The sequence below is a fragment of the Haemaphysalis longicornis genome, unplaced genomic scaffold (genome assembly GCF_048455015.1).
Source record: "Haemaphysalis longicornis isolate Haplotype H1 unplaced genomic scaffold, Haemaphysalis longicornis Haplotype H1 scaffold_8, whole genome shotgun sequence".
Lineage (NCBI taxonomy): Eukaryota > Metazoa > Arthropoda > Arachnida > Ixodida > Ixodidae > Haemaphysalis > Haemaphysalis longicornis.
In genome coordinates, this window is record NW_027526445.1 from 50,000,362 (window position 1) to 50,022,137 (window position 21,776).

At 48.7% G+C, this 21,776-nt stretch overlaps 2 protein-coding genes across 2 annotated transcripts in view; one reads left to right on the top strand and one right to left on the bottom strand.

Moving 5' to 3' along the window:
* Positions 1 to 285: 285 nt before the first annotated feature.
* The window catches only part of LOC144148850 (uncharacterized), a gene marked incomplete in the record, with an annotated part of 62,703 nt that continues 41,212 nt past the window's right edge, over positions 286 to 21,776 (top strand). Inside the window, 3 exon segments of the mRNA XM_077680372.1 lie at positions 286 to 423; positions 16,270 to 16,509; positions 20,010 to 20,107. Coding sequence (XP_077536498.1) covers positions 16,375 to 16,509; positions 20,010 to 20,107 — 233 coding nt within the window.
* On the bottom strand, positions 2,925 to 5,204 carry LOC144148291 (uncharacterized). Its single transcript, XM_077679847.1, has 3 exons — positions 5,031 to 5,204; positions 3,578 to 4,939; positions 2,925 to 2,954 (listed from the first exon to the last, which is right to left on the bottom strand). Exons 1-3 carry the CDS (start codon positions 5,202 to 5,204, stop codon positions 2,925 to 2,927), a joined length of 1,566 nt encoding a protein of 521 aa, XP_077535973.1.

Here is a 21,776-nt window from a genome sequence, read left to right on the forward strand (position 1 = left end):
TAGCTAGAAAAAATTCTCAATTGCAAAGTACAAGCAAGCGTGTTTTGTTTCCTGCATACATGCAAACAGACCACAGCTTCGCTGCTCGCCCTTCTTCAGAGAGTAGGGCTGGAAGAGCTGATGAATTTTCAGCTTAAGTTTGTCTGTAATAACTTCTTAGCAAAATCAGTACTTAAATTTTATGGTTTAATAAAATTATCAATTATGAACACTTATAGCTGCATTATATTCGGTCGGTGTCTTTTACGGCCGCTTCGGCGCTGTGGCTGAAAGCAGACGGCCGCCTACCCCCCTCCCCTACCCTTCGGTTACTTCGTTCGTTGTCCAGCTTGTCTTGTGTGGCGTTTTACCTCTCATGTATGCCGATGGAGTTAAGCATCCAAAAGGGTGCTTTAGCTGTTCTGGCTAGATATTGAATTTCAGGTAAGGACTTCAAACTTCCGCACAGGCGTGTTTTTCCAATGCCGCGGTGGTTTCAAAACCAGTATTAGAAGCCGATTGTCTCCGCCGTTGCAAGGCTTAGGAGCGTACTCAGATCGAGCGTTGATCTGTAAATGAGCTTTCGCACCTTTCGGCTTTCCGCGTGCCATACGACTTTTGCGCGGCGGACAGGAGCGATATTTTAGTCACCAGCTCTTGTTGCTCAGACCCACTGAACGAAAGAACTGTTTACATCTCTTCTGCCGCCTCATTTTTACTCCTGTCTGCTCCTCATTGCAGCTTCTGTGATCTTTTTCCGGTGTTACGGAAGCTAAACTTCGCCTGAATACTCTTTTGCGGATGAAAATGTCTAGTGTGCACTGTGTTATTTAGTGACACTAGTGCGTACCTCCGTCTTAAGGAATGCAAACATTCGATGGCTACGCTTAGTGAACTTCCCAGTGTTTAGCGTGGATGTTGCTTTTATCCAGTTCCAGCCTCTGCAGTGTAGCTTTCAGCTGGACGCGATCAAAAGCAGTGACAAGGAGAAGAAAAACCAAAACCCGCGTGATACATGTCGTGTTGCGGTGCGGTGGGCCGCTATCTCGGAAAGAACAAACTGGCACACGTGAACGCCGCCGTGGGCTACCGACGACTGCTAATGTTTATTGGACAATGCACTTATATACACGACATGACAGATGATGATGATGCCGTGGTGCCTTTCCCTTTGAAACGGGCGGCCGTTACAGAGACGGCCTGGCAAAAAAAAAACGAATTCACACAATTACAAGAGAACTACTCAGGTGACGTCCCGGAAGAGGCTGGTTTTGCCCCCTCAACGCCGTCTCCCCCCCCATTGTCATGGACACCTTTTCCTCAGTCTCTCACTGGCGCTGTTCGCGAGCTACTTTGCAGTGTTGCATGCTGCCCTCCACTGTTCAAGGCGTCGCTTAGTTCGGGAAACTGCCGCAGCGTGCACTTCCCCCACCGAGTCCTCGAAGCCAAGCGCTACTGCTAGTGCTGTCTTGGGCACAGACTCACCAAGTTGGTCGCACTGAAGCACCAGATGTTCGATCGTTTCCTCGGAGTTCCCACACGCACGGCACAGCACACACGTCACTGTCGTGTCGAACACCTGTTGCCACTTCAGGGTGTGCAGCGCCCCTGCTCTAGCCTCGAAAAGCAGGGCACTCCCGTCGCTATTATCGTACAGGCGGACCGCTTTGATGGAGTTCTTGTGTTCACGGTAAAGGGACAGAGTCTCCTTATCGGTCAGTGCTAGCTGCCACGTCTCGTCTTCCACCTCTCGGACTCTGTTGCACTGCCTTGGCGTATGCTCCGACTGATTGCGCCAGGATGGGGTCTCGTATGATGCCGAACTTTTGCTCCAGGTGGTAGATCCGCCGAGTCCATTGCGTGCGAAGACAGGTTGCCGACAAGTTCAAAGACTCTCCTCGCCCATCTGTCCCGGTGCATGTTCAGCAGGTGGTTGTAGAAGGCCAGCTTGCTTGAGGCCTCCTGAGCAGCAAAGCTGGACCACCCTACGTCCCCTTGGACAGCTTCGTTAGCCACCCTGCCATGGCATCCGACGGCCATTCGGCCGACTTCTCGTTGTCGTCTCTCACAGCGCCATCTCTGATGGTGTCACGGAACCAATACGAATATACAACAACATATTCCCTCTCTTCTTTTTTTTAATTTATTAGTAATTGTGAGTACATGTTAGTGGAGCGGCATTTCATCTGTATACAAGAAGCTTGAACTGTTTACACGTCAGTTCATACACTCAATTTGCAAAGTATGCACTCAAAATATATGCTCAATTGCAACAAGTACAGGTGCCGTCAGAAGTAATTGGAGCACGGGAGCTGTGGCCGAACCGCATAGGAGCGCCGTGTAGCTGCACCGGCGCTAAACGAAATGAGCAGAACACGCATGCACGCCTGCCGACGGTGATAGCCCATCTTTACTTATCAAACCACTTCTTTTAACGTGGCTTCGAGCATTATTCGCAGCGTACTGACCTCAGCGATGGCGCTGATAGCTGAGGCGGTATCTGGCAGCGTTGCTGCCACACTTTCAGCGCACGCAAGCTGCTGGAGAAAAGTCGCAATCGCAGGGATCTGAAGTGACAATTTTTCTTTACTAATATTTTTAAGAGGGTCTGCTATAAGCGCCATCACCGAGACCAGTATGCTGCGAATAATGCTCGAAGCCGTGTTAACTGAAGGGGGTTGAAAAGTATAGATGGGCTCTCACCATCGGCAGGCGCGCATGCGTGTTCTGCTCCTTTTGTTTACCGCCGGTGCAGCTACACGTCGCTCCTATGCGGTTCGGCCACGGCTCCCGTGCTCCAATTACTTCTGACGGCATCTGTACACTCTAAACATAATCCATAAATCTTCGAGGCGGTCGTCTTGCTCTCGTGGGTAGCCCCTGACGAGGAGGAGGTTCCTGGGAGGGTGGAGAAGAGACCGGCTGTTGTGGTGTCTCTTGCAATGCTACACAAGGGCAGCACGGAACACGAGGCACTGCACGTCGGGGGGAATCGGGGGGCACTGCCGATTGCCCACTCTCACAATGCACAGCTGATGGTCTTGAAGGCTGTGCTGGTTCAGCGTGGACACGTGGCGTTTAGGTGACTGGCTGAGGCTGGGAAGCCTGTGCAGGAACCTTGCTTAGCTTGGTCGAGTTCCATGTTCGTCTATCGTCAAGACAGAAAGAGGCTGGCCCTCGTTCCACCACCTTCCGAGGTTGACTGAACAAGAGGCCTCCTTTAAAGCGACACACAACCGATTTTTGTCGAGTATATGTTCTCCATCCCAAATGAAAGCCAGCATTTTATAAAGCCCGGTAACCACAAGCAATTTATAAACAAATTGGCGGAAGAGAGAGAAATAAACGTTTATTGTCTGAAAAGACTAGCTAGGACTTGGCCCTTGCCGGTCCGAGGTGGTAGGTCTCCTCAGTCCAGGAAACCTCTGGCGGTGGCTGCCGTCTTCGCCCGGTTCACCAGATTCTTCTGGTTCTCCGGATCCTCGGAGACGAGCAGCGCCTCCCACTTTTCAGCGATGTCGTGGTCACCGGTGGTATGGGCGCTTGCATTGTTTTGTGGTGCGGAAGTCTGTACTGTTGAGGACGCTTGGCTACCCACAGGTGGGTCTGGGCGGCGGTCTTCGCAAGGGCACTCCAGGATCATGTGTGGCAAGGTGTCGGGTATGTCACAATAAGGGCAGAGATAAGGGAATTGCGTGGGGTAAATGCGGTGCATGATTATTCCGTGTGCATATGTGTTTGTTTGGAGGCGACGAAGGATTACACTTTCTTCCTTGGTGAGATCGAGATGCGGTGGGGGATATCTCCTCCGCTCAAGTCGGTAGTGCTCCAATATTGCCCTATAGGTAGTGGGTACCTCTTCTGCGCCCGTTGCCGCACGGATGTTGGGTGGCAGGAAGGCCCGGCTTGTATGTTCTCGGGCTGCAGCGTGCGCTGCTTCGTTTCCCACCATCCCTTCATGCCCCGGGATCCAGGTGACGTAGGCGTCAGGAAGTTGGGGGCGCGTCTTTAAGATTTTAAGTGCTGTCGCGGACACGCGTCCTTTTTGGAAGTTCCGACATGCCGCTTGGGAGTCGGTGAATATCAGTGCTCGGTCGCTGCAGGTTGTCATTGCCAAGGCGATGGCTGCTTCTTCCGCCGTTTCGGGGTTACGAGACGGTATTGTTGCCGACGCCAGTTCCCTGCCTCGTTGGTCCGTGACGCTTACTGCGAAAGCAGTGTGGTCTGGGTATCGAGCGGCATCTGTGTATCTTGTGTTGGGATCTTTGGCATATTTTCGGAGGAGTGCCTTCGATCTTGCTTCTCTTCTTTCTTTATGGTAAGAGGGGTGCATGTTACGTGGTATGCGTGCTACAAAGATGGCCTCTCGGAGTTCCAATGGTAGTCTTGCTTTTTCGTCGGTGTCCGCGATGTATGTTTCACTGTAATTGAGATAGTGGAGTACTGCTCTGCCTGTAGAAGTGAGCTTGAAGCGTTCGAGTTGGCTGGCTTTGTGGGCTTCGGCCATCTCCTCCCACGTATTATGTACGCCTAATTTAAGCAGCTTGTCGGTGGATGCCATGAAAGGGACTCCCAGAGCAGTCTTGGTTGCTTTCCTGATCATTATGTCCATTTTTTTTATTTCAGCGCTTTTTAAGGCTAAGTATGGGGTGCCGTACGTCATCCTACTGGTTATTAATGCTTGAATGATCCGTAAGGTGTCTTGTTCTTTGAGCCCCCTTCGTTGATTTGGGATTCTTTTAACGAGGTGGGTGACTTGTGTCACTGTTTGCTGTAGCTTGGGAAGATGAGCTGCACCCGATCCATCTTTGTGTATTGTAAGACCCAGTACCCGAAGGGAGTTGACCTTGGGAATTTCCACTCCGTAAAGAGTGACGCTGGGATCCGCATCAACAAGTTTGGGTGGCCGTCCTCGAGTTCGAGCCTTCAGCACGAGAAGTTCGGACTTGTCCGGAGCGCACTGGAGGCCGCAAGAGTCTAAGTAGGTAAACTACCACGTCGATAGCCTCCTGTAGAGAGTCCTGTTGTTTCCCCGTTGTAGGCGCTCTCGCCCACAGCGTGAGGTCGTCTGCGTAAAAAGCATGCCTTAGTCCTTCGATGGTCTTAAGTTTCTTTGGCAGGTGTAGCATGGCGATGTTGAAAAGCAGCGGGGAGACCACCGAACCTTGAGGCGTGCCTTTGTTTGGTAGCTGGAATTTTTCGCCTCGAAGGTTGCCGATGCCCATCGTTGCCGTACGATTGGTGAGGAAGTTTCGAACATAATTATAAGCTTTGGGGCCACAATTGGTACTTTGCAGATTTTCGAGGATCTTTTCGTGCTTGACATTGTCAAAGGCGCCCTTTACGTCGACGGCGAGTATGCAGGACTTGTGATGGCGATCCAGGCGGTCTATGATGTCCTCCTTCAGAAGCAAAAGGATGTCTTGGGTAGACAGATGCTGTCGGAACCCAAACATCGTGTCCGGTATGTAGCCGTTGTCCTCGAGATATGACGTGAGCCGAGCATGGACCATGTGCTCAAGAAGTTTACCCGCACAGGAAGTCAGCGATATAGGGCGAAGATTCTCAATACGTAGAGGCTTGTTTGGCTTGGGAATCTTGGTCACATCCGAATGCTTCCAGGTTGCCGGCAGTTCGCCTGTTTCCCAGCATACGTTAAAATACTCTAGGAGCGCTTCTGCTGCGTTTGAAGGTAGGTTACGGAGGAGCTTATTGGTAATCTTGTCATTGCCGGGCGAAGTGTTCCTTGTGAGTTTGGCCAGGGCTGCCTCCATTTCAACTTTTGTGAAGGGCCGATCGAGGTCAGGATTATGCTGGCCACGGTACGGATCAGTACTTGTCGGACTCGATGGGATGTTACCGGTCAACTTGCGTTGTATCTCATCTAGTATGTCTTGTTGGGTGCCTGCGTATGAGTGGAATAATTTTTGGAGGTCTTGCTTTTGCTGCATTTTTGTCGCTGTAGTCGTCAGGAGGCTTCGTAAGATATGCCAGGTCCTTTTCGTGCTGAGGGTGCCCTGAAGTTGGTCACATGCTTTGTCCCAATTTTGCCGGCAGAGTAGGGCGCCATATTCTTCGGCTTTCTTAGTGATGGCGGCGATTTTCAGCTTGAGTTTTCTGTTGTGCTTTTGTCTTTTCCACCGTTTGAGGAGGCTTCTTCTTGCTTCCCAAAGGTGGGAGAGGTGAAGGTCAACAGCGGGAGTATCTGTGCTCAGTTGAATTATTTTTGTATGCTCTTCCGCTTTCTCAAGTATCTTAGAAAGCCATTCGTCAATTTCTTCGATGTTTCCGGGATTGAGGTCGCTATGGAAGGCTTTCCAATCCGTGAGTTTTGCTGTCCCGGACCGAACAGTTCTTTTTCGATGGCTTATCTCGAGTTGTAGTATATGGTGGTCACTTCCTAACGTCTCCTCTAGTCGGGTCCATTCCGCCTGCGGGATACCGTGGGTAAAGGTGAGGTCGGGATTAGTGTCTCTGGCGACGCTGTTTCCTACTCGGGTTGGTTGCAGCGGATCGTTCCAGAGACTTAAATGGTGAGATTGGGCTGCGTCATGGATTCGGGTCCCTTTCTTGGTTGTTGACGGGTACCCCCACGCCGTGTGTGGAGCATTAAAGTCACCCGCGATGACGACTTTGTGCCCTTTCGTGATGTCCCTGATTTTCCTTATAAATTGCTCGAAGTTCGGCAGGTGGTCTCGAGGAGGGCTGTAGACGCTTAAAATAAAGAGGCTTTGCTGAGTCTTTCTCTCAGGTAAGATTTCGACAAGTGTATGGTCCACGTTTGTGTCCGTGATTTCGTGCACTTGGGTGGTAAGGGACTTTTTAGTCAGGACTGCGGTGCGCTCTGTTTTGCTGAAGGCGTTGTATCCTTGAAGGCGAATGTTTGTGCTGTATGTTTCCTGGAGGGCTATCACATCTGGTTGATCTTGTTTAGTGAATTCTAGGAGGTTAGCTATTTTGCGCCTGATAGACCTACAGTTCCATTGCCAGATTTTGGTTTCTAAGGCGTCTGTGGTGCCGTTAGTTTGGACTGCCATCTTCAAATGATTCCACGTCAGAGAGCTCTTCTCGGCTTAGGGAGCAAGAACGTGAAGCGTCGTGGCTTTCTTTTCTTGCCTTTTTACGCGCCGCATCTATAGGGCTGAGGAGTGAATCGAGCACCGTTTTGGTGATGAAGTTCTTCCTGGCGTATGCGACGAAGTTGTCAAAGATTGCCGTGTTGTGCGATGCTTGCTGCGCAAAAGGCGCTATGGCCTTCTGGATTTCTGCCGCGACTACCTGCTGTAGGTTTACCATGATCCGCTGTTCAAGTGCGGTTATTCTGTCTTCAGTTAGCTGAATTGCTCTCTCCTCTGTGAGTAGCACTTGTTGTGGAGGGCGTTTAGCAGCTTCTTGTTCACGGCAGCGCTGGAGCAGCTTATCAATGAGAGTTTGCTGGCTTTGAATCTTCATCTCTAAGGCTTTGATGGCAGCTTCGTCTTCGGAGCTTCTTCCAGATTCGCTTGCCACATTGGCGTAGCTCACTCTCTTTTGGGATGAAGCTCGCGAGCCGGATCGAGATAGCGAACGCGCTCTAGATCTGTCTCTGCTGCTTCTCTGCGCGGTGTTAGCGCTGCTATCTGAAGTTGTGGTCTTGACTGCTTGTAGATCAGGGAAGTCCTCTGTGCAGGGCCGCCATCCACTCTGTAGTTCTGGGCTCTTTACTTCCCATTGCTGTCGAACCTTGTGAGGGGGTGGTCCTGGCTTCAGCTTCTGTCTGCAGTCTGTCCCTGCGGTCTCATGCAGTTGTTTGCAGATTTTGCAGCATGGTCGACAGTCGTGGTCAGGTGATTGATTGTTCTGGCCGCATTTGTGGCAGAAGTTTTGAGCTGGGTGCGGGCATATGTCTTGCCGGTGGCCCAGCTCCCCGCAAGAACGGCAGTACTGTACTGTCTTGCGATAGGGCCGGCAACGGTAGTCACCGCTCTGATATATCACGTTGAACGGTACGTGGGGGCCATTAAAGTAGATGACGGCTGCAGACGATTTTCCAAGCATTCGTGCTGCAACAATGGTATATCGCTCTGGCACGCGGAGTCCGTCCATGAGTTCTCCGGGACTGGTATTCGGTGGAACGCCGTTGATGACTCCTCTGCTGATCCATTCCGGAGTTTTCACATGGGCTCGCACGGTGAATATGTCTCGTCCTAGTTGAATGCTGCTGATTTCTCCGAGGAAGTCGAAAGCCAGGTCTTTCCTTGGCGTACTTGCGATGACGAGGTTTTCGATGCGCTGCACTTGAATGCGAACATTGTCGTAGAATTCCTTCTGTGTGATTTTGCTTGCTCTTCCGATGGCGTTAGTAATTTCTGCAAGGGACCATTTCGAAAGTTGAAGGCCGGCTTGTGGGCGATAAATGATTTTCGTGTCGTCTATGGGCAATGGTGGCATCCGGGAACGTTTCCGCTGCGCCGTCTCCGGGGCCGAGTGCTGGGATGTTGGTTGTGCGGCTTGTGCGGCTCCTTGAGTGGCGGCGGTCTTGTTTCGTTTCCTTTCGGTCACTTTCCATTGATTCCGTAAATCGATTGTTCTGCCGCTGTTTTCATCGTATGCCCACTTCGCTGGCGAGCCGCTTTCTTCATTGGAGTCGGTGTGCATAGCGCTGTCCTCCTCGTTCTGTTCCTTGCTTTGCGCGTGCATCGCCGCGTCGGATGCTTGGCTCATTGTGGGGTAGTGGGAGCTTGCGTCGGCGACGAGCAGCTGCGGCTGGACCGGCTCGTGGAGCTCTTGCGCAGCCGCAGCTTGCCGAGGAGAGCTCGCGCTGCTGCTCATGCGCGTGGTGCGGGCATGTGCTACTGGCTCCTCGAGGCGCTCTCCTTCGCCGGCCTTGGAACGTTCCTCTCGTGAGGCCTAGCCTGATGCGATGTTTAAACAGCCTGAAATCTTGGCCTAAAATGCACTCACTGCGGCAAACGGGGCAACGGGAGATTCCTTGTGACTTGCCGGTGTTCTTGATGCACAACTGAGAAAGGTGAATGGCCTTTTTCCGCATGAAAAGCAGCAAAAGCGAGAGCTCATGTGGAGTAGGTTATGACTCCATAGCCCCCTAGCGGAAGTAAAGAAGTAATTTTAATTTGGCACCAAACTTTCTGAGATCGGAAGGGTGACTGTTTGTAGTGTAGAAACGACACTACAATATGTGTCCTAGTCACGTCATCTGCAAACCAAGGAGCTACTGTAACAGCTTAAACATTTATTCGCTTATTGAAAACCTTTGAACACAAGTATTTGTATAAGTTTAAATTGTATATGTATTTTTTAACATTATTTGGGAAATTTTTAAGCCACACCGCTGCGTTGCTCTCAGTGTGGCAAACTGAGCCTCCATGTCCAGAATCAACGGCAGCGTTCAGTAAACAGACCAAGTGAAGGAGCTTTCACGATTCTGCCTGAGTCAGGGGCATTTCTTTTGCCGAAATATTCGATTTCAGTTTCCAAACACACCAACGGCAGCTTAAAAAAAAAAAAAAATCAGGACGCACCCGGGGAGAATCGAACTGCCGACGTCCATAACGGTAAGCCAGACTCTGCCTATCGTCCATCCCAACAGATGGTGCCTTCGTGCAAAATAGACTAGTGAATTAAAAAAAAACATAAAGAAAATAAGAAAGCCTGCGATTCACACTTTATTTAGCGGGGGACAAGTTTTTAAATATCACATTTCATTTCGCACAAAAGTATGTTGCCGCGCTACTGTACGTCGTGGTTGCCAGCATGATTTTTGGGGAGAGACATACGGCTCGTAGATCTAAAAATTTCGATTTAAAAAGTTCTAGGGCGTTATGGGCAAAACCCTTTTCGTTAAGCTGCTTTAGGGGATGCCCTTTCATTTGGGATAGAGAACATATATTCGACAAGAGTCGGTTGTCTGTCCCTTTAAAAGAGGCTGTTGGTTTCTTAACACGAACCATGTCACCAACTGCTATGTTTGGTGTCTTGGCTGCACGATGGAAGTCGGTGTACCTCTTGCTGTACTTTTGCCTCCATGTGACTCTCTTCCGAAGCTGGCCAGGCTCTTTAGCAGGGTCCGTGAAGAATGATGGGGTGCCCAATGATGTCCAGTCGTGTTCGGGGCAGCCGTCCATGTAGGAGCACGGCTGGTGCTACTCCCGTGGTTGCATGAGGTGTGCATCGATAGACACCCAAGTACTCCAGTGCTGCTTGTCGAAGAGGCTGATATTTTAACGAAGCAACTTGCACAAAGTCTTTGAAAACACGTTTAAACCTTTCAACGAGTCCGTTGGCCTGGGGGGTAATGCACTGAAGAATGTGTCGACTGGATGCCACACTTGTCTAACGCTCGTCCAAGAATTTAGCAAATTCTCTCGGAACAAAATTGGGGCCCATTGTCACCGACTATCTTGTCAGGGTATCCCTCTCGGGAAAAAATTGACAGCAAGAAGTTAGTCTTATAGATACCTCGTTGCATAATTGTACTTCGGACCACTTAGAAAAATAGTCAACCAATGTAATAGTGAATCTGCAATCTTGAGAAGCCCTTCCCATTAAGCCAACAATGTCTATGGCAACTTTTTGCCGAGGGTGCTCTGCAAATGGAACGGGTTGCAGAGGAGCAGGCTCCGTTTTCACACTCTTGTCTGCCTTCTGACAGACGCTGCAGTTTTGGATTACGACTACTGTTTGCCGATCCATGCCTGGCAACCAAAACTGTTCTCGAAGTCTGGCTTTTGCCCTGACGATGCCAGGGTGAGCTTCATGCACTGTGGAGACGACCTAGTGCGTAAGGGTCTGTGGCACTACAAGTCACTCTCCACGCAGGAGTAGTCGACCACTGACGACTCATTGTGCAGAATGAAGTACAGCTGCAGCTGGTTTGGGATGAGCTTGTGCTGCCATGGGCTACCGACAACTGCCAATGTTTATCGGACAATGCACTTAAACACACGACATGACAGGTGAACAGGTCACAGCGCCATCTCTGATGGCGTCATGGAACCAATATGATTATACAACAGTACACTTGTAATAAGCGCCACAGTTGCGAGCTTCGAGGTCGTAAGAAAACTGCCGCAAAATTGGTCCTGGTGCAGAGAACACTGCTATGCGCTGAAGAGTCCGTTGTGCGGGTCAGTCTCTATCTATGGGCGGGCTACCTTAGACCCAATGTGACGTTCGTTTTTTGCCTATATTTCTGCTTCACTTCTTGCTCTAGTGCAGTTCCCAAACTCTCGTTGACTGCGCAGGACTGGTAGATAGATCAAAAACAACCTTTAGTAACTGATCATCTTTAAAGGGACACTGAAGTAAATTTGCAAAGCTCCCGTTCTTGCTTGCACTGCGTAGACTGGCTAAAAATTACACACTTGTTATCGTTTATACGGTTGATAAGTTGGTAATTATTTTATAAAGCCCGAAAGAAGAAAAACTACCATGCACGTCGGGAGGAGGTGCACCGTGATTGGACGCAGTCCAAGATTAGCAGTCGAACAAGTTTCGGTTTCGGATCTGTAAAACGACACGCTTGACATGCAACGTTATCGTTGGGTGGGCATTCTCGATATCTCAATAATCGCCATACCGTGCTTCTGCCATGTTGTTGGCTGTAAAATTCCTAAGATAAGCCTCCCAGGACGGCTTGGAATTGTAGCAATCACTAGCCGAGGCCTACGCAGTGGATGAACGCCCTCTGCGTCACCGCAGATGCTCAAATGCCATGCACTTTTCCCCCATATTTGGAGCTTGCCTCACTCGTGCCTGTATCGTAAAAAGCGTGTGTGCACCAGGCCAAGGGTCTGCTGATTCTGGCCTGTGCCCACTGCCTGCAAGCAGTCGGTGCGTATGGCAACAGCACGCCAAAGAGAACTCGCTAGCACATCAGTGTCAGTCTGCGTGCGTTCTGCTAACTCGCTCGTGGAGCAGTGAACGTTGCAGCCCAAAAACGGTGCACTCAGTATAGAAAACATAGACTGAAAACGAAAAAATCAACGTACAAAAAAAAAAGAATGTGCCCTCGGGGATTTGAACTTGTGGCCTGCAAAACAACATACCTAGCGCTCCAGACCACTTGGCCACTGGGCCAGCACTGCCGGCATTGGAAATAGAAGGTATATAATATATAACCAGTTTAAACTTTTATTTAGTTTTAGCATTTCAAGCAGCTTAGGTGACTATTTGTTGTATAGTGCTCGTGCAGTAAGCGTCCCCCAAATTTCCACAATATCTCACATCTAGCAATTGTATTTCGTAGACAGAAAAGCGTTTGCAGATGTGTGGTCGTGCTTCTTACTGCTGTGCTTGTTCACCCAGCGCAAAAAAGTGCTTCCTGCTCCCTAGTTTTACACTGTACGGTAAAATTTTCAGTTGATTTTATTTCCTTAGTATCTATATTTACTTTGCTGACTCTTCTCCCACCTTCAAGTGGCCCTAGATTTTCCTACTGGCGTACCAGTCAGCGAAGCTTCGCATGTGCGCTTGTGTGGAGCAACCTGTACTATAAGCTTGATACAGTGTACAAACTAGCAAAGTAAAGAAAGGCATATTCTTCCATTCACTAACGTGTCGTGGCTAATTTCAACTGAGCGAACGAATTGCGACGATCCGTCGGCGGCCGGCAGACTAAAAGCTGGGGCAACTGACTCTGTCGGAAGGTCGGTGAGCGGTGCAGTAGCTCAGTCAAGCCAACTCATCTCCTGGCGTTTCACGAAAATGCCGCAGAAAATGAGCGAGGATGCAGAGAGGAGGACAGCGTTTTCGAATTGATTTTTCTACTAAATACATTCGCGTAAACGCACGCACAGTGGTTGAAACACGGCCTATGGACTCCGGACTGCAATTTGCGCTAGTAATCCCGCAATGTTTACAAATCGGTTCAGTTTCCCTTTAAATATTAGTCCTGAGCTGCTCCAAAAGCAACCTGATGTCCTTCTGTCAGAGCGGGACCTCGGGCTGTCCACGTGGGCAGGCAATCTGAAGAAGCCAGAGGCTAGAATTGCCGAGTGCTTCAATTTATCAAAGACACTTTGCAAGTCCAGCCTCAGTATTGCCTTGTTGTCCTTGGTCGTGGTCTCATCACCCAGGATCTCGGCCTTTAGTTGGAGTATCGCGTCCTGAACAACCGGGTATGTTGAGGGAAAAGACAACCCCTCCCCCCATTCCCGTCAGTCCCTTGTGAAGCACACCCAGCGTGGACGCCAGGGAAGCATACGTTAGGGTCATTGTCGGGAATACATCTCGATTGTGGTTTTCGCCAAGCCAGTGTTTTTTAAACATTGGTTTTGAAAACATCATCGGGATTAAGTTTTCTTTTTAAAGCTTGAAGCACTAACAATGTGGAGCGACGGAGGCAAGTTATAGCGATTGTGGCTTTACCTTTTGCTTCGGGTCGCCGTATGCATCGCACCAACGTTTATAGACCCAAGGCATCACATCACATGACGGAGCCAAAAAAAAAAAATGCAATTTTGTATGTCCAAACTATGCATCAAGGAGTGCTGTTGATGTTCAGAGCAGAATGACATGCGAGGTTTTCTGGCATACCATGACCGATGGATTGTGATGAGAGGCAGCAATCGATGGCATGAGGGAAACGCCAGCTTGCCACTGCTGCATGGGGTTGAAGGCAACTGAGAACTTTGCTCATGCCAGTTTTAATGCAGTTTGAATGAAACAGGCTACTTTCGCACACTTCTCATGTAATATCCCAATGCTGATTTGTGCGAGTAGTTGTGGTTAACAGGAGCGATTGCACAAATTGGGGGCCTCGGGGTCATCGTAATTGGAATTCAAAATCTGTTTGAAACGGCTGCCACGAAAAACCTTGAGAAACCGACAGGATTCACAGTGTAATATTACAATTGCCTTAGACATTTGGATATCTGTAGGCAGCTCTCATAAAGGCGCTGTAGCATGCGATATCAAGACGATCGTAAACAACCCCTATTTCCACTGGGGGAAAGGTGGGGGGGGGCGGCAGAAAGTAAGAAGCCAAATCAAGGAATTTAATCAAACTAAAATTAAAAAACCAGCGTAATGCCGTACCCTCCACAACATTTCTGGTTGTTTGTTTTCCCTCGGTGAAATTTCAAAATAGCTGATTGTCGTGGTGCGAGCATACATTGAAGCCGCACATGGTTGGTACAAAGCTAAGTGTCTAAGGTGTTGTGCTGCTGAGCCCAAGGACGCGGGTTCGATCCTGGCCACCCGTTTGTTACAGAGGCAAAAAACGAAAACGCCATGGTGTCAGGATTTTAGCACACGTTAAAGATCCCCAGGAGGTCAAAATTATTCCGGAGTCCTCCCGCATAGTCCAGCTGTAGCTACAATGGGTAGAAACCACAAACTTTTAGTGAGTGCGAGCCGACGTAATGGAGTTAAGGCCTGGAAAACTGCCTATGCCCTTGGAAGGGGCTTTTGGTGACCCTTTTCAATGTGACGACACCAACCCACCCCCTAAACATGTACATCACTGGATTGTTTCGGGGGGTGAAATAGCGTGCTATTGGCGATTATCAACTCTAGCGTCCAGTGCCTGTCGCCTTCCGGTAAAAATGAGGTACAAGCTACTCCGTTGCCTGGCATTTGGCCCTTGCGTGACGCGACAGCACCTGAAGAAGTTGACTTTGCATTGGACGAAAGTCCCTCTTGTGGGACTAGTGGCCCGGAAATGCAGCCTTCTTTTGTGACTGAACTATTAGCTGACCGCTGCAAATACAGTTACTCCTTGAATCTCTTTCCATTGAGAAAAAACAGTGCCAAACACCGTTTTACGCATTTGGGCAGCAACTGTCCATGAAATGAAACTACTCTAGTGTCCTTTCACTGCCGTTGTTCAAGCTCGCGTGGACATTGGTAGAATGCAATGAAACATTGAGCTCAAGGTGGCTACAGATTTTTATTGTTTGCATAATGACTTTTGTCTAAAGTTTCTAGGCCATGCCAGAAGTTAATGGGCCACCGAAAATTCAAAGAAAAAGCTCAGCATTCAAGCGCAGCTGAAATATTTTCCAAAGCATTCTAGAATAAAACATTTCAGTTTCAATTAAGAGGTAGGTTTTCATGTTGCATTCTCTGTGACCTACACATTTTTGGCATGGGCAAGAAACTTTTGTCTAAGACTACCTCTGGCAAGCTCATTGGTAAAATTTCCAACCTTATAATGCGATCTTAGTGCAATGCACATGCTACATGTTGTGATGGCACTACTGGCCAGTGAAGGACAAGACCATGCAGGCCAAGTAAACGTGGAGGTGGCTTTCTCAGCCACTGAGTGCTACATCAGAGAGGTCTGTCCTGCTTTTTCACTTAAAGGAGCCGTGAACACAAAATACAAAGTTTGACTTATAAAAAAGATAGTGATATCCCTTTTATTGCAACTTTAAACAATTAATCGAGCTATGGAGGAAAACGGGTGAAGCAGTCCTCAGCCACCTTCTGGCAATTCTGTATGATGTCACAGAATCATCTTTTTGTGAATTATGGCTGCTGACCTCCGCCACGGCCAATTATCATGACTGGGCGATTGTACTGGGGCCTCTCATTCTATTTAATAACATCAATGTGCAGTTAACCCAACTGATAACTGATATCTTTTTAGTACTGTCCCATGTTATGTAACTTCTGCCCGTAACACGTCACTGTTGCGTGAAATCTTTAATTTTTTTTGTATATTTGTTGCATCTCTTTTGGTTAATAAAACGTCTTCCGTGCCTGGAGTGGAGCGGAGTGCTAGCTCCTTCGAACTGAACAAAGTTGAATTCACGTGTTCACACGTACGTGGGCTGAGTGATGTGCTTTTTTCTTTCTGCCTCGGCAAAGCCCTCAAAACTGGTGTGTGCTAATGGCATCAGCATTGTAGGTAAGGGATGCATTTAATACCAAATTAGTCCCATCTGTCGGGGTGTTGTGATGAGAATGATTAGAGGCCCTCTCTTTGTATCGGGACGTCGGTTGTCACCAACTGACTTGCCTGTGTTGTTATACTTATTTGCCCTACCCACCTAATGGGTTAGCTCCCCCCCGGTTTTGATCTCCCATTGCTTCCCCCCCTCCTGCCCTTGCACACCTGTTTACCACTCCCCCCTTCTGTTCTAAATTCTGATTCGGTATATTACTCATTCTACGTCCCACTCTCTTCCCTACTTTTCTTCCACCACCACTCCAGCCGCCTCTTCGTCACCTCTATGGCCCTGAGGTTGAGGCTCCCCCTCACACCAAATCCTAAAAGCGGTCGTATCCCTGTGCAGTCTAGTGCTCCACCCTTCTCACACTCCCTGGTGGTGGTTGTTCATGCAGGGGCCCCTGATCGTTGCTGATCTCCTCATCCCTTCGATGCGTGTGCCGCGCCCGGCGGCCTCCTCATCAGTCGGTGCCGGGCCCACATAGTAAGCTTGTGGCGGCATGTTCTTCAGCCAGACACGGTCGTCGCGCGACAACATGTGGCACGAGGCGCGCAAGCAGGAGCGCAAGATCCGCGGCATGCTCGTCGACCTCAAGAAGAGGGCCGAGCGCCGAAAGGAGTTCTACGAGCGCATCGTGAGTCCCCTTCTCTCTCTCTCTCTTCACTAGTGCCCCGGCTGAAAGGTTCCGAAGAGTAGTGGCAGTGCTTTTGATCAGAGAATACTCCGTATGGCCCATGTATACCTACAGAGTGCATCCTGTCACAGATTTCTAGGGGGTTGGCTGAGTTGGCAAAGAATGCTTATGCATTAATAATCGCAAGTACTAGTGTCACACCGTATTTAGTGACACTAGCAAGTACCACTCGGTGCGTGTGCCTTGGCAGAGTGCCCGTATTTGCACGATTGTAACGCGCACCTTCTTCATTTGTTTTTGCTAGAAGTATCCTTCAAATTATGTGCACGTTGCAATTGGGCTTAAAACCTAAATCGGCTTCAAAGCGGCCAGCAGCATGGCCATGGACCCAAATTCCTCCCAAATTCCGGCTCAATCCAGTCCAATGCCTTAGACAACATAACGTGAGTACATGAGTACATAATGTGGGTAAATTTTTGCACACCCATTCCTGAGTGAACATACCTCAGCCAGCTGCTGCACATATTTCTGCTACTGCAGTGACCACCGTGTTTCAGTCATTATGGCTTTGAAGAGGTACCACTATGAAGTGTCCTTCAAGCGTAAGGTAATTTTGCTTGCAGACAGTGTGGGGAACCTGAGCGGCATTGTGCACACTTGGCGTCCCGAGACACGAGTGCGTGATTGACGTAACTAAAGCAGAGCCAGATTTTCACGCTAGGGTTCACTGGCCCTGAGCTCGGACGTTTTCGAGAAGGTGACTCCCAGGTGGAATTCATAGTTTAGCTTCGAATGAACCAACAGCCTGTCACGTCTGAACTTACGAACGTCACGGCACTTGAAATTGTGGACACCTTCAATGTTCCCTGTTCCAGTTTTGATACCAGAATCCAATAGAATGTCTTCTGTCTGGTACATAGGTCATGTCTCTCTTGTCTGCTTGGCACAGTCGACATCAAATTGTTTTTTTTTTTTTTTAATCTTTTTTAGAAAACTTATCGCCGCGTTACAATCGAAGGTGCGTTATAATCGTGCAAATACGGTACGCTGAAGGTTAACCACGTGCAGTCGTCTATTTGTTCCTTGGTCTGTCACTATATGTGGCGACCAAGCACGAGGGTAGGAAGAGTTGTTTCTTCCAAAGCTTGGAAAATGGTCATGCCTAAAGCAACTGGGTTTGCACTTTTCTGGTTTTTGAATTGGATGCACACTGTGGGATCGTGTACCTGTGGGTTCTACGACTCGTTGGCCAAAGCACCAAGTAACTAGTGGTGTGTTTGGTTGCTGCTGTATCACAGTGTCTCATAATTTGCATGCGGTGTGGCTGTTTGGGATTATGCGTACTGTAATTAAAATGAAGGGGGAAGGAATCGCTGAAATGAGTTCTTTTATGGGCAGTTGCAGAGCAGACTGTCGACAAAGTGAAGGCTGAAGTTGCTCAGTGCAAGGGGCAACCTTTTGACTCGCACTGATTGGCATGTTGTCTCTGGTGTCTCAACAAACACACACTTCCGGGCAAAGCCCTTGGTGGGCCTTATACACGATTTCCGTTTGCGGACCGGGGTTGACTATGCAGCCTAAAAAGAGTGTGGCGCGACCTTGGCTGTGGCCATGCTGGGAACTACGTTCTTCAAGATAGCATATAGATGTTTTTTTTTTTTTTTGTAAAAAAACTACTGTTATTTGCTTTGTTGTAGCGCAGGTTGATTGACACAAAATGTTGAAGTAGCATTAATGAACAGGACCATAGTAGCTGCTGTTTTTAGGACAAGTGCTTCCAGGCGAGCCGACAGCCAGCTTGAGTGTGCTTCACGCAAATACTTTTGCTGTTCTCAATTGGCTTTCCTTGGCTGCATTTTCTCTTGCATTGGAATTACCGTATATTGTTTTGGGGGTTGCCTTATGACACGTTTCCTGCCGGCCATATTTTTTGTTTAAAGGTTGATTTTGGGGTGGGGGTTTCGTTTAAGGGCCCAACATTTCAGACATGCAAGTTTGCCCTAGATTAGGCAAGACATCGCTTTCTTTTGAACGCAGGTGTGAGAGAGAGAGAAGTTAAAACTTTAATGAAGACCAGCGAGGTTGGCCGAGCTGTCGCGCTGGCCTGCTACGCTATATGATTGACGAAAAAGAGAAAGAAAACAAAGAACAAAAAAAAAAGAGAGAAAAAAACAATAAAAATAAAAGGTGTCACTTCATGCGCCCAAAATTTTCGCTCAATTAACTCTGTCCGGTTCCGTGCTCCGAAGAAACTCCAAGAGAGCATTTGTAGTCTGACTGGGACCCGACCAAGAACCCAAAACAGCCCTCAGCTCAAGTCGCGCACCAAGCTACCTGCATAAAGATAATATGAGTTTCTGTCTGTGCACAGTGTACTTAGGGCACACGCATATAACATGACGAGAATGTCTTCTGTGTGGCTGATTGTAAAATTTCAGTTGTTGCCGCCGTATGGACACACGAACCGTGTTGTGTGCAAAGTGCCAAAACCTTTACTGGGGGGTTTTTTGTGCGGGTGCTTTTATTGGCTCACTTTGCAGGTTACTCATGTGTTCAGGCGGGGAGCGATCCGAGAGGCTGCAGCAGTAGAAAGTGTAAAGCTCATGCGTGTTCTCATCCTCATTCAAAACCTGTGTCGTTTTTGTTTGAAAAAGTGTTTTTGTATTTTGTGGCTTTTGAATCATCCTGTTTGCTAAAATGAGAGCTACGGCTTGAAGCAATTTTGTTTTCTGATGCCGTTACCATCTTACAGAACGGCATTCGAGCAAAATATAAGGCAATGCAGCTTTTCTTCTGTTATGTTGAGCAGTTGATATCACTTTGTTCACGTCGCCTGTGCCCAAATTTTTTTTGACCCCAAGCAATTTTTTTTAGCATTTATGTGACTTTTTTAAATATTTGTGTATGTTTTATTCTGCGAATTTTCAATGTCTTTGTGGCAAGTCATTTGGCATTCTAGCGTCGACCTGTGTCTCGTCAATGAAGAAAATCAAATTCCACTGCATTGAGTGACTGAATTTATTTCCCCTGTACAAGTGTAGTAGCTTCATACGGGTTTGTAGCTATTAGATCACTCGCACTGGAAGGTTACAAGCCTTGGAACACAAGACAGACAAAATACCTTAAGGTGTGAGGCTGTATTTATATAAATTGGGAGGAGGGGGTGGGGGCACAGATATATACACCACAGTATAATTAGCGAGGAATCATAACCAGGCAAAAGAATTTACTGCCAATGTGTATTTGTTTGAACTTCTTGGCAATTTCCTTGTTCGTGCAATATCCTTTGCCTGTTCTGTTTACTGACAGTAAGCTGCTCAAAAACTTCTGCTACAAACTCGCTGGCTCGCAAAGAACCCCCCCCTTTCTTCACAGCAAGTGTTATTTGGTTGATAAGGTCTTTTTTAGGGACTGTTGCTGCGCTGTTTTTCAATGATCAGAGCATTGTTTCTGGTGCGGTTTTCGGTGCAATTTTTTTTTTGCCCGCTGCCTTTGTGTAGAAACAAGACCCAGCTCAGTTCCTGCAGCTTCATGGGCGCCGCTGCAAGATACACATTGACCTGGCCATCGCCCAGGCAGCTGACAGCCCGGTCACCATGTGAGTCCTTCGCACAGAAACTTGGGCATGCACGTGTGCGCGACCGTCCAGTAATGAGATTGAAAACTGCGTTGAGGGAACCTGTCAGTTTGTCGAATTGCATTCTGCTGGAATTGGCCTGTATATTACAGCTACTTACTGAGTAGTCTGAACAGTTGGGAACGGTGAGGCTTGTGACACCATGCGAGTCTTAAAGGGGCACTGACACAAAATTTTGAACGCGAGATAACTTCGGAGATAGATTGGTGGGAACACATATACATCATCTGCAAAATATCAGCGGCGAATACAGCCTAGAACATATTTAAAATCAATTTTAAAGTGTACGAAACGCAACCGAGCAGCCAGCAGAGGACCACGCGCAATCGACATCCCGAGGATATCGTGTAAATAAACTACATCCAAACACGTCACGAGTTTGTGTTTGCCGCTTCCGCACTGCCACCATTTTTCGCCGGCTCGCCCGGCTCGCCGCTCCAATCGGAGGGCCGGAGGGCGGAGCTTCTGCTCTCGAGAACGAACGACCCGATCGTTGGCGGTGGAGGCGCCGTGATTTCGTCAGCTCATGGGGCAGTTGGCCGCTACCAAAATTCTACAGCGATTCCAGGCACTCTGTTTCTATTACTCTTTATTACCATTGGATGTGAAAACGCGCCGGAGGCACGAAAAGCCCACTGAGCTAGCCGCACGGTCGCTGTGCAGGCGGTGGCCACGGCCGCGAAGTCGCCCAGGCCGGCACAGGTAGCTCGAGTGATAGGTTGTTACCGCTGCACGAAATTGTCCCCAAGTCCCGACCATGGTGGCTTACATGAAAAAGGAGTTAATGATGCGATGGCAGGTTGCATTAAAAATTGTCATCTACACCGCTTACGAGAGCGGCACTCGAATATCCACCGCAGTGCTAAGCCAAACACATCTGTAGGCGGACCTGTAGGCAGACCGGCACGCTGCTCCCAGCGCGCGTCTTGCCACCCACCGTCTCGAGCGTCGCACGTCGTTCTTTAGCCGCCGTAGCATTTGCACTTGCAGCGCCTGCGTCACATCCACGGTCACTTTTTAATTAAGCGCCTCACGAGATCAGTACGTGGGGGCATTCGCAGAAACTGCCGTCTATGCGGATTCGACAGTGCTACGGCGGCTCTGCTCTGTGATATCCCTCCGACGGTCACGTGGTCAGCTTTGTTCACACAAAATCCATCGTTTCGCGGCACTCGCTGAAACCAAAACTGCGACTGGCCGCATTTAAAATGCCTCTAATTAAACAACCGTCGCACGCTGGAGCAAATGAGGTTTCTACAGGTTATAAGTAGGTCACTAGCTACTTATCGCAACAAAAAAAACAAGATGCAAAATTTTTGTGTCAGTGCCCCTTTAAGAAATGGCTGGGTTGCGCATGGAAAACTGGAGGTGGGGAGTTGATGGGATGATTTGGGCCATACATCGTTATGTTGGGATGAGGTATCGTAGTTATTTTTTTGTATATGGGCGCCTAGGAGGAAAAGGCAAAACAAAATTCAGCTTCCACTTTGAGGCCTTGTGGTGCAGTGTTACCTACCTGGGCTTTGTAAATTGTTTTGGGAGCGGGTCGGCGCACAAAATTGTCGCAGTTGATCACAGCGGCAGGTGGCAGCTTTTATCGAAGTTCCTTTGGGTGTTGTTTTTGTTCAGT

Coding starts and splice junctions, on each gene's coding strand:
- LOC144148291 (XM_077679847.1), bottom strand. CDS start 5,204: ATGGGCATCGGCAACCTTCGAGGCGAAAAATTCCAGCTACCAAACAAA. Junction 4,940..5,030: donor CAGACGACCTCACGCTGTGG/GCGAGAGCGCCT, acceptor TGCGGCCTCCAG/TGCGCTCCGGACAAGTCCGA. Junction 2,955..3,577: donor ACCGCCGCCCAGACCCACCT/GTGGGTAGCCAA, acceptor CCCGACGTGCAG/TGCCTCGTGTTCCGTGCTGC.